Raw genomic sequence first — 13,240 nt, 5'->3', positions numbered from 1 at the left:
GAAGATATTTAGAAGAATGTCAGAAACCAAACAGATCTCATCCCCCATTGACTCTCATAGTATTTATTTTCCCTACTATGGCAGTAATTGGGTGATGAGATCTGTTTGGTTATTGACATTCTTCTAAATATCTTCCTTTGTGTTGAGCAGAACAAAGAATTTATACAGGTTTGGAACAATCTGAGGGTGAGTAAATGATGACAGAATTTTCATTTTTGGGTGAACTATCCCTTTAAGATTAACACTTTTTATAGTCCATGTGAATTGAACTGATTTTACCTGTGACTTCATCTCATACAGCACAGCGTCATCTGGTGTGAGCTGAAGCGCCTCATCCCACCTCTTCAAAGCTTCCCAGTTCCTAACACACACACACAGAGAGGAGGGAGAGAAAGAGAGAGATTCAGCTATGGATTTTCAATTGAAAGCTCAAATAGACATAGCACATGTTTGAACACACACATTGCGATTACTTCAAGTACACATACAAGATCTGAAAATCTGACTGAATGAACTGCTACATGTCGTTCATGGTCTAATATTCTCTGTGTTACAACAATGCATATCCAGTAGTTACTCAACTTTTCTGAAAAATAAAGGTAATGACCTGGTTTAATTTAATTCCAAGGTGAAGTAAATTTATGTCAAAACAGTTAAATCTTTGTATGGAACATTTAATTACACCAATTAAATGAGTTAATCCAGATAGACTTTAGAAGACAAATATAATGTAGATTCCGTAGACTAAAATAGACTAAAACTATGATCAATTGGGATGACTAAAACTAAATTGCATTTTAGTCAAAAGACTATGACTAAAACTAAATCAAAGTTTGCTGTCAAAATTGACACTGATCTTAATTCTAATTTCAGTTAAGCCTTAAAATGTTAAAATTCTTTATTAATTTGTATGTGCAACAAAATAAGTTACTGAAATTGTTAATATTTTGAAAATAAATGTTATTTGAATTTCAGTTTCATTTTTGAATTTTGTTCAAAATATCGAGATGTGTATCGTATCGTGAACCCAGCATCGAGATATGTACCGAATCGTGAGCTGAGTGGTATCGTTACAGCCCTATATATTATCATCTGATATTTCGAGCAGTGTTACACATCTCTTAGTCATTCAGTGCTTAATGATATAGCGAAAATTAGGACAAGATCCTACACTTCCGCCAATGACCGGACAAACCATTTGTTAGGCTTGCCTCTAACACTAAGCCCAACACACCTTCTATTAAACAAGCATGAGCGCTTTTTAGTTCAAAATGCCAAACCTGACTGGAAAAAAGAGAGACCTTTACTTGCACTAATGTACTTATGCACACACATGGTGATTCTCAACGAAACGTTTGTTTGTACTTCAGCATATGTCATAGAAAGCCCACTCTTGTTTTCTTGCCCTCCGGAAAAACTGCAGACTGACAAAAGAGCATAAATAAACGTTAATAGCTCATCAAAAGTTCATTAAAACCTTCTTTACTCAAAAGAGAACAAAGTCTCGGGTCACACAACAGCCGTCTGCGATTTGAATGAAAAATGATCCAGACTGATTTACAGATAACCTGACCTTTAGGTACATATGATCGATGTTTACACACACAGAAAACGACATTTGCTGGGATGCAAAAGAAAGTTCTGGGAAAAAATGTAATCTAAGCAGGTTTTCTGATAACACTAAAATGAAGTGAGTTAATGTTACTTGATACTAAAATGTAGTAAATTATCAAAACAGGAACCATTTGGAAGCAAACTTCTATGTTATGCGTCATCACATTATTTCCCAAAATGTTTAATGTTCCTATCAAAAAACGTAAATCATTTACAGTGTATAAAAAGATTAAAGATCTTTCGCAGGTTAATTGGTAACTCAGAGTTCAGACTGTTTAACATTAAAGCATTAGAAAATGCTGTCGTCTATGGAAAGCTATGTAACAAGACCAGTGTTTTGGTCAATTGTTATTATGTTGAGATTGAGTGTTACATTTCAGATGCAGTTTAGTAGAGAAGGCAGTATCCACCTCTTCACGGAATCGGCTCCCAAATTTACACAATGGGAAGGTTTACTATAGTGTTACACATCAGCCGTGCAAATATAACCCGCAGACGTCCATAAATACGGCCAAGCTTCCTTAGTCTTCCGACTCTGTTTATTGTGTAAATAAAAGAGTAATAAAACATGGTTGTCAGCGCAGATCTTTTTTAAGTAATTGATGGAATTCATTAAATCACCCTCGGGGGAAATAAAAAAGAATTTATCGAGAAGAATTTACACAAGAAGTGTTCTAGGTACGTGCCTATGAAACACGTAACGATAAAAGCATCAGAGGAAAGGTAAAAGTACACTGTGTTACAGTACATGAAGATGTGGGCGTAGGTAAGTAAAGGTGGGTGTCATTAAATCTCCCTGTCATCTTCTAAAATCTCATTTTAATCTGGGTGTAATCTTTATGTGGTATGTTGGCCTCTTTCTGCACATGTGTGCGTGCGAGAGAGAGAGAGAGCTAGTGATGATAGATAGAATGCAACACTTTTTCATTATAGCTATGAAATGTGAACCATTTAACACTTACAGATTTATTAGTGTAAAAGAAAAAGGTGACATCTCACCGTATTTCTTTTCTGAACCGCTGTGAGCAAAACACGACAAAAACAAAACAAGTGCTGCACTGTATGTGGAGGTGGTTGGGTGTGGTTTTGCAAAAATCCACAAGTGTTTTGAGTGACAGCTGACATGAAAGAATTCACACTCTAAACAACACGTCCACACAGCTCGTCTAAAAAAGATACACAGTGTCCTTAACAGAACATGATGTACGTCCTCATTCCTGTACACTAAATGAAACCCTTAAATTAGATTTCTCATTATATACAAGCTATAAATAACACTTTAAACAATCTTTGGCTGATGGGATTGAGAACAAAGACTTTGAGAATTTGTTTTTATAGAATAACAATATTTGTAACTGGGTAGAGATTTTGCTGATGACAATTCAGTAACGAAACAGCTGTATTCATTCATACTGCAGCTGAAAATTGCAAGAATATATATATATTTTTTTATAAAAAGTTTCACATTTTAATTAATAAGCTACAATTGCTTAAAATATTTATGGACATTACTTCTTAAATGTTGTGAAATGTGCTTTGAGAAAAATTTACATATGTGATACGCGTGTCCTCTGGTATGAAAAATCATCATCTTCATCTTAAAATTAACTTGTAGTGTGTGATGTGACAGAAATGTCAAATATTTTGTTTCAGCATGGTTAAGATTTTAAATAAGAGAATCTATCAAGATTCTCCTTATGTGTGTGCTGCAACCAGATTTTATAATCGGTCAGGATATTAAAACTCCTGTAATCTGAGCCAGGCTTAAAACATATTTGTACTATGCGTCACTATTGCTTTGTTAGAGATCACTTGATATGCCCTGATAGTATTACCTGGGGACCTCTAGTCATTTGTAATAATTGTAATCTGCATCTCTGTGATTTGGCGGGCTCATATATCATTTTTCAAGGTTTTATCCACCGTTTGCGAATAATGGAGGCTGTTTTGAAGTGTTTTGATATTATTTCTGGTGCCGGGTCATATCCATATCTGCCAACACTGTCGTTTTGGCCGGGAGTAACGTTTATTTATTTATCATGAGAACTATAACATTTGAGACCCGCGATCGCGGTGATCTTCTGTCCGGTCGCAGGTCTTAAATGCTGACATGTACGGTCATATATCACTAAACACCATACAACTATAGGCTATACAAACTATACGCAAAGCCTTGCCATCACATCCAGGAAACAAGTCCGTAAATTTGAGTAAAATCACGTTACGTAACGTTACGTGTCTAACCAAATTCACAGAAGGCTCCAACTAAGTCAACTACGCAAGCTGCTATCCAATCATAGCAGTGGGCGTTTACTTCAAAGTCTTCTATGCGGCCGAGCGTTTCTCCAGCCGGCCTCAAAACCAGGGTAGAAAATAGCCTATTACTTATTGATTTTGATGTTTTCGAAAGTAAAAACCACGCAAACGTCATAAGTAGACATCAGACAATAGTATAAAACAATAAAAACGGCCAGTTCACTGCACCTTTAATATGCAAATATAGGCAAAGCAGTTACTTCCATTACATATAATAACAAAATGAATCATATTACCACAAGAGGATGTTTGCATGTGGTTCAGATTAAAATGTTTAGACCAGTATCTGATATGTGCAAATTTAAAAGCTCACCACAACCTCAATATTTTTTATAAGAAATTTGACTATAGCAGAAAATCAGCTAGTTTAAAGTGGATTTAAATAGCAAAACTATTACATGACAGTAGAAAGTGCTGGATTGGTGTGTCTTTACGGCATTAAAACAATAACCCATTTAAGCACTGGGACACCATTACTCCCCTCCTGAGGATGCTTGGACACTGGGTTTATAGTCATGTTGAAGTAGTGGTCTCGTGAAGCAAACAAAAGTTTCGCACCATTATCGTCATGCTTGATGTATTTGACACTACAAGTAACTGTGAACTTCTATGTTCAGCATTTACAAATCGTTTTGAAAAGGCACTAATGTTGCATTATGCAAGTAGTTCACTTAAAGGGACAGTTCACCCAAGAATGAAAATTCTGTCATCATTTACTCACCCTCTTGTCATTTCAAACTTGTATAACTTTCTTTCTTCAGCAGAACACAAAAGAAGATATTTTGAAGAACCAGACATTATTGGACCGCATTGACTTTCATTCTATGGACACAAAACATTTCTCAAAATATCTTCTTTTGTGTTTTCCGGAAGAAAGAGTCATATACAGGTTTAGAATGACATGGGGGTAAATACATTTTACATTTTCATTATTGGATTAACTCACCCACCCACATTTTTTCTTCATATGTCCATGGGACAAAAAGTGCAAAGTAAGTACTGTGAAATGAAATGTTTAAGTTATTCTGGTGTTTTATAAGTAAAATAAATTATTATACTAAACTTGAACCTTCATTCAGTGTGCAAATAAAATTGGTTGACTATCTGAAGTAACCCATGTTTGACTTGTGGAGTAGATGATGTAAAATGCCCCCTGGCTAATGATAAATCTCAACTAAATGTCATCATTATAGTGACAGGAGACATTCTGACTCAACATGTCTGTTGTTGTTATTAGAAATGATGAATTAACATCAATGAGTCAAATATTATATATTATTAAAGACCCTAAATCCTAAACATATACCTATTTGTAATCAGTAAAGAATAAAATGACTGTACACTTTACCCATCTAATATGGATTTTCATAAGATAAAATACTGTTACCTCACCAAACTGTATAAAGCACTTGTGACTTTTGAATGTCAGTACTAGAGTAACAAATTGGTTTTAGGGTTAAATGGCACAGTCAGCAAATCACTGAGAAATGCAAGTTTTCAAATCTCCCATGAAGCTTAAATAAGATGTTTTATATTGGGTTACAGTCTCTCCAGCATGGAGTCAGTGATAAAAAGGTTTTAAAGGTCCAGTGTGTAAATTTTTGGAGGATGTATTGACAGAAATGCAATATAATATACATAACTATGTCTTCAGAGGTGTATAAAGAGCTTACACAATACGCGTTATGTTTTTATAACCTTAGAATGAGCTATTTTACACATATCGCGGGTCCCCTTGCATATAATTCGCCATGTTCTGTCAGCAGTCGTAGTGTTTATAACGGGAGGGGTGGAGTGAGCGGTTGGTTGCAATTCACAACCTTGCCGCTAGATTTCACTGACTGGACCTTTAAGCATTAGCAAAATATGTTTCTAGATGTATTACATGCATATTATTGGCCCATCATATGTAGTACATATTACACATATGTGACCCTGGACAACAAAACCTTATGGGTCAATTTTTCAAAATGGAGATTTTACATAATCTGAAAGCTGAATAAATAAACTTTCTATAGATATATGAGTTGTTAAAATAGGACAATATCTGGCTGAGATACAACCGTTTAAAACTCAGGAATCTGAGACCGCAAAAAATCAAAATATTGAGAAAATTGCCTTTGAAGTTGTTAATCAGGGGCACTGTGGCAGACCATCCACTCACAAAAATAAAGTTTTTATATATTTAAGGTAGGAAATTTACAAAATATCTTCATGCAACATGATCTTTACTTAATATCCTAATGATTTTGGGCATAAAAGAAAAATCGATAATTTTGACCCACACAATGTATTTTTGTCTTTTACTAAAAATGTTCCCGTGCTACTTAAGACTGGTTTTGTGATCCAGGGTCACATGGCATGTATATAAATAAATACATTTATGCTCATTTAACCTTCTAGGAGCAAACTAAGTTTGAAACGCAGTCACACAGTGAGTGCATTGTGCTGACCTGAACCAACTCTCCTCCAGCTCTATGTAATTTTCTCATCCCAAATCCACTTATCCTCCCAAAAACTTGATTACGAGGGTTGCCAGGAGCAACACGCCTCTTCAATGGCTGCTGCGTTTTCACTTATTGGTGTAAACTGTAAAGCACGAGCTAGGACCGTTGTTAAAGCGAGTATCATTATCGACCACAGCTATAATAGCTACATTTGTATCGAGGGTGTTAAGGTTGAAAGTGATTTTGAGAAAGAAAACCATTTAGAGGGTTTTGTAACAGGAGAGACAATTGAGGATGAGCAATGAGGTTGACACTGGGGTGACATATCACATACATTACATTTCTACAATAAAAATGTACATTAACTGATCTTTTGGGAACTAAACTAACCTCATATTCTCAAAGAATGATCATGTACTGTATGTCTGCACTGAGGTCTGGAGTCTAGAGAACTCCGACCGGCCTCCTATTTTAGCCCTGGCTGGTAATAGAGTGCTACATTTGCTCTCATTTGTTAAATAGGCCACTGAAAGAGAAGCTAAAGAATAAAATCAATCCACAAACCACCTTAATTTATTAATTCACATTATACATTGAGTCAAAAAATGTAATTGCAATAAAATAAAAATGAATCATAGTGGTACAAAAAAAGAATTCTACAATATTCCCAATCTAATTTATTTTATGCTTTTTATGCACTGGGCAGAAAACTTCATCTCAAGTGACTTTAGAATACAGTACAGTACATTATCAGTACATGTGGTTCTAAAAATCAAACTCATTGCACTATTACTTGGTGTGTTTAGTCAACAAGGGTCCTACAGAAACACGTACAAGAGTTCCAAATGACCGCATGAACCAAAAACCATCAATAACAGGCAGTCCTGGCTTAATCCATATCCAAAAAAGGGACAAAATGTTTGCAGGTGAGAACCACAAGAGTAAATACACAAACACTCAAGTCGGTATGTCATTTACTTGGCTTAACCAGCACTAAATAAATTCAATATGCTACCGATGACCAGCTGCTATTCAAAGTCTCTGAGACTTCACATTATTAGCAAACATTATTGTCTGGCCTCTTGATTTCCCCTGCAAAACAGGTGCAGAGAATATTAAATACAATGCTGGCCTGCTGCTCGCTGTTACACAGTTGTAGCCAAAGTGCTGCTTAATCACGCCAATAAAAAGCATTTCAGACCGGAGCTATTATGGGAAGTGAAAGACATGGGGGAAAGCAAGAGAGAGAGAAAGTTATTGAGAAGACCCAAAGGAACTGAAAAGTTGTAAAAGTGAACGGTGACACACATCCGTGACCTCTCACGGACTTGTCAAGGCTTTACAGGTTAAGGGTAGTATTAACTGCGGCTTGTCTTTAATCCCTGTCTCTGAAGCATCTTCCAGTAAATTGACGCTATTCAATATATCGACTGAAAGCAAAGCTGGCTATGACATTTATAGCCTTTCTTTAGACACTGGGGAAAAAACAAGCAGACTTATTGTTCCCGTTAAGCAGAGTGGTTTTTGGTAAAATGATGAGAAAGTTGAGTCGACTTTGGGAAATACCAAGAATGCTTTTTTCCTCCATCTGTCTCTTGCTATTAGCAATCTTTAACACACTCTCATTTCAAAGAGACAGGCATGAGGCTAATATTTACACAGACACACCTGCTATGCTGGTTAATATACGGAAACCACAGCCAACCTCCAGGAACAGAAAGTTCAAATTAAACAATGACATAATTACATACGGCTAAGATAATATAGTAATTAAAGCATAAGCTGGAATGCATTACCTATGTTTCAGCCTCGATTCATGGCGGTCTGTTGAACTATCACAGACCTGCTAAAACACATCTCACACTGAAAGTCCCATTTGAGTGCTAAAATGATCGGCTTCTCTGAACCAGACTGAACTTACATTTAGGCCTCTAGTTGCTGTATAGAGCTTTCTTAATGAAAGTCAAAGTCATTGTTAGGAAAAAAATCAACTAGGGGAATATAAACATTTTCCTTAATAAATGCTAAGTCCTGTTTTGGAGATCATGATATTATTACAAGCATTTAGCTTTTCTGGTCTGAATTCAGTTTTCTGGTTGTACTTTATTTTACAGTATGTCTTAAGTACAGTACTTAAAGGAATACTTCACACAAAATGAAAATTCTTACATCATTTACTCACCCTCATGTCATTCCAACCCTGTGTGACTTTCTTTCTTCTGCAGAACACAAAAGAAGATATTTTGAAGAATGTTGGTAACCAAACAACATTGGCCCCCATTGACTTTTATAGACACCACTGAGACATTTTCTCAAAATATCTTCTTTTGTTTTCAACTGAAGAGTCATAGAAAGGCTTTGAACAACATATGCGTGGGTGAATAGACAAAAGTTTTATTTTTGAGACAATTAAAGTCTACTTAATGTGTACTTGCCCAGTAAGCAGGTGAGTACCGCAGGGTTCAATTATACATAAACACTCAAGTCAGTGGCTCATTTACTTTACCAGCACTAAATAAATTCAACGTAATACAAATGACCGGCTGCTATTCAAAACCTCTGAGACTTCACATTATTAGCAAACATTGTCTGACCTTCACATTGTCTATCTTTCCTTTAAAAGCAAAAAAGCAATGATCTTATTTCCCCTGCAAAACAGGTGCGGCAAATATTAAAATACAATGCTGCAGTATTCTCTTTAAAAATAGAAGTGGCCTGCTGCTCGCTATCGTACAATTTGATCCAAAGCGCAGCTTAATCGTGCCATTAAAAAGCCTTTCAGACCAGAGGTCTTAAGGGAATGAAAGAAAAAGATAGAAGACAGGAGAAAGAAAGGACAGGGAAATGTTGAGAGGGCATAAAGGAACGAACAGTTGGGAAAGTGAATAGTGACACACTTCCTTGATCCCTCATGGACTTGTTAAGGCTTTGTAGGTAAAGGATAGTAATAGCTGCTGTTTGTCTCTAAAGCATCTTCCAGTAAACTGAAGCTAAGCTTAATGAAAGCAGTATGTGCACTTACAAACACAACAAAATACTGATAACTACATGTATTTAACATGGGTTAGGTTCAGGGTCGGTAAAGAGTATATGAACAATGTAAATATGTGGATGTGCATTATTACTCCAAACATGTAGAAACATGCAACATCTCCAGTACACAAAGCATAAATACAGTATGGCCTTGAGTATATAGCTAACCCACAGCCCCATCTGCTGGATGAAAATAATAATGTTATCATAGATGAACCTCCTATCTTGGCTGATTCCTCTTGAAAACTGTTTTTGTCATTGACAGTATTTTTTTTGTCATGATACTGACCACAGCACTGACCTGTTTAAATAACAGTTAACAGATGAATGACCGTAAGAGAATGGACGTTTTACTGGAATGATTCAATCTGGCATTTGAATCAAAATTTTACTGACAAATCCGTAACAACATCAGATTTACTGTAAAAGTGGTAAGAAGAGAGAAAAAAAGTCTCAATTAAGCCTTTTCCACAGCCCTATATGTATGACATCTTATTATACAACTTGACATTTCAAAACAAGCATGTCTGAATAACATAGCAGGCTTTAACCACGGCCTGCCAAAACCAGGATATCAATATACCACTAGTGTGTGTGTGTGTTCATGTTTGTATATCCCGGTGGGGACCTAAACCTGAATACACACCAACACATGGGGACTCGTGTCACCGTGGGGACCAAAATTGAGGTCCCCAGGGGCAAAAAAGCTAATAAATTGTACAGAACAATATTTTTTACAAATCTAAAAATGCAAAAAGTGTTCTATGATCTTTAGGTTTAGGGATAGGGTTAGGGGATAGAATATACAGTTTGTACAGTATAAAAACATTACGCCTATGGACTGTCCCCACGGGGATAGTCAACCAAAGCCTGCGTGTGTGTGTGTGTGTGTGTGTGTGTGTGTGTGTGTTCATGTTTGTATATCCCGGTGGGGACCTAAACCTGAATACACACCAACACATGGGGACTCGTGTCACCGTGAGGACCAAAATTGAGGTCCCCAGGGGCAAAAAAGCTAATAAATTGTACAGAACAATATTTTTTACAAATCTAAAAATGCAAAGTGTTCTATGATCTTTAGGTTTAGGGATAGGGGGTTAGGGATAGGGGATAGAATATACAGTTTGTACAGTATAAAAACATTACGCCTATGGACTGTCCCCACGGGGATAGTCAACCAAAGCCTGTGTGTGTGTGTGTGTGTGTGTGTGTGTGTGTGTGTGTGTGTGTGTGTGTGTGTGTGTGTGTGTGTGTACAAAATTACTTGTATTTTGGACCAGCACACAAAGCAATGTGTGCAAAAAGCAGTGTGAATATAGTAAATTATTTCACTTCAATTTTCCTCAACAGATGTGAAAATAATCTGAAAGAACATGAACAATTCAAGCCTTTTTTTGAGGCCAGATTATCGTCACGGAAACCAATTGATCTACAACAGGCCTTTCTCTAAACTGCCAAATAATGCTTTTAGAAAATAATCTATAATTTATGATTTTCTCAACTTGTTTCTTGCTATTCGCAACACTAAAATGACCAATAAACAATCCAAATGTTTTGCTCTCTTTCACACTGTCACAAATGTTGGAATATATTTATTTCTTATAGGGATACTTCACCCAAAAATGAAAATTCGGTCATCATTTACTCACCCTCAGATTGTTCCAAACCGGCATACATTTCTTTGTTCCTCTGAACACAGAAAGATATCTTAAAGATTGTCAAATCTCACCCCCCATTAACTCCTACTATGGCAGTAAATGGTGGGTGAGATCTGACATTATTCCAAATGTCTTCCTGTGTGTTCAGAAAAACGATGAAATTTATACAGGTTTGGAACAAACTAAGGGTGAGTAAATGATGACAGAATTTTCATTTTTGGGTGAGGTCGTCTTAAAGATTTAACAAGCACACAACCCTTTACCTTCCTTGCTCGGCAAGTAACGTGCCCTCATCTTTTAGTCTCTTGCTTTTAGCAGAGCAATCCTCCAACAGCACCTCTCGCCGCCGCTTGATAACATGCAGCCAATCAACTCCCTCCTTCTCCACCTTATTATCATCATCAGCCTGCTCAAACTGCTGCACCGTCACCTTGGAAACTCTCTCTCCCACCTTACGTTTCCAGCCGAATGTTGCCATCCTGACAAAAGGACAAACAAGAGACTCAAATCTATATCTAACAACTACTCCACAAAACATAAACAAGTAATTTAACTGGTTAAACAGAAAAAAAACAGTATTAGGAATGTAAACTTTTGAACAGGGTCATTTTCTCGCATTCAGTTACATTCTGTTTTGTGGACTACATGATAAACTCTTGATATGTAAAATAGCTTATTTGGGGCATTACTGAAGTAAAAATAAAATTCCTAATTTTCTTAAATGATCAACATTTTCCAGATTCTGCAAGGCATACGTAAACCTATGACCACAAAGTATCTTACAAAGGTGAATGTTCAGTTTAATATCACAACATTCACATTTTCGGTTTTTTTTTTTCATCTATACTGGCTAAGTGCAATATATTATTCAGTTGTGGTAATGTTCTTTGATTTGTCATTAGGTCTGAGCTGTTTTTGGTTCCTCGACTGTTAGTCTGATAGATTTACAACAGTCTAACGTTACAATCCTGTTTTGAAATCACATGGGTCCGTTTGGACAGCCACTTGTTTACGGTTTTGCGCAAGACTGGAAACATACATTTAACATATGATTCGGGAAAAGGTGCATCTGATTAAAAACAAAGTATTTCACCACAGCACACATGCAAAATGTTACGTTTGTATCGTCACTGTTCGCTACTCACAATGTTTTGTTTTGTCTCTTGTACAGGACGCCCTCTACTTCTTCTTCTGCTTGAGTTTTACTGGCGGTTGGCAAACCAGCTTATAGGTGCATTACCGCCACCTTCTGAACTGTAACATGAAACTCTGGTGCTTTTTGGGAAGCAGCGTGGCCGCCATTTTGGGGTGAAAGTGCTTGATAACTGACATGGTTTCTAGCGAGCCAAGGCTTTTGTCATCATGTATTTTCATCATTCAGATTGAATTACTGCTTTAATGTTTTTATTTTTTTAACAAAACAGCTGATATTGCATTCGCGACAGCAAAAAGCCGAGTCGCTTTCACCCCAAAATGGCGGAAACGCAGAGAGCTGGTGTTGCAACGGAACGTTATATTGAGTTTCGCCTCTTGGTATATATACTACTGTACACTTTTTTTGACTGTAGTGTGGATCCAATTATTGGATTTATATACTACTTCATGATCCTTCACCCCTACATGTGCAGGAACCCAAATGAAGGATACCTTCAAACCTATATTATGTAATATCTTTATAATTTGATATATTTCATTTAATACATCAAGCTTATATGATTTCCCTGTTTTAATACTTGATAATGCTGACATACTGATGCAATTGAAACATTGTTTTCCTTCTTCTATCCACTTTAATCCTATCATTATTGCAACCATGGTTCTACTGTATACACAGAAAGATGATCTGTTGTCCTTTTTTATTTTAATGTCGTATTGAGGAATATAACTGCAGCTCCTGTATTCCCATTCTCTGGATTCATCTGTAAACATCTTTAATTCCGTTGTATATTTCCTTTCCATAATTGTTTTAACTATATACCATTCAGGCAATTGTATTACATTGTCTTTTAATTCTTCTTGAATTTGTATTGTTAATCGATGGCATTATAAATAACCAGTGAGGTAAGGACGCCCTCTAAATCGGAAGTACAGGACCAGGGTTGCCAACTCCTCGGGAATTGGGCTAATTTTAAAATGATTCTGCGTGTTGTTATTTTATTCCACATGTTGAAA

The 13,240-nt window shown here is 36.3% G+C and overlaps 1 protein-coding gene across 2 annotated transcripts in view; it reads right to left on the bottom strand.

Moving 5' to 3' along the window:
- ttc33 (tetratricopeptide repeat domain 33) overlaps window positions 1–12,306 on the bottom strand; it is a 32,698-nt gene extending 20,392 nt beyond the window's left edge. For both annotated transcript variants that reach the window (XM_057354761.1, XM_057354752.1), the window contains exons 1-3: window positions 12,214–12,306; window positions 11,332–11,547; window positions 280–361 (exon numbers count right to left, since the gene is read on the bottom strand). In XM_057354761.1, coding sequence (XP_057210744.1) covers window positions 280–361; window positions 11,332–11,546 — 297 coding nt within the window. In that variant the 5' untranslated portion in view covers window position 11,547; window positions 12,214–12,306. The remainder of the gene's footprint in view (window positions 1–279; window positions 362–11,331; window positions 11,548–12,213) is intronic.
- Window positions 12,307–13,240: the final 934 nt, after the last annotated feature.

The sequence above is a fragment of the Triplophysa rosa genome, linkage group LG2, assembly GCF_024868665.1.
Source record: "Triplophysa rosa linkage group LG2, Trosa_1v2, whole genome shotgun sequence".
NCBI classification, from domain to species: Eukaryota; Metazoa; Chordata; class Actinopteri; order Cypriniformes; family Nemacheilidae; genus Triplophysa; species Triplophysa rosa.
The sequence above is the reverse complement of the archived record's forward strand: the minus strand, read 5'-3'. Positions and strand labels throughout refer to the sequence as shown.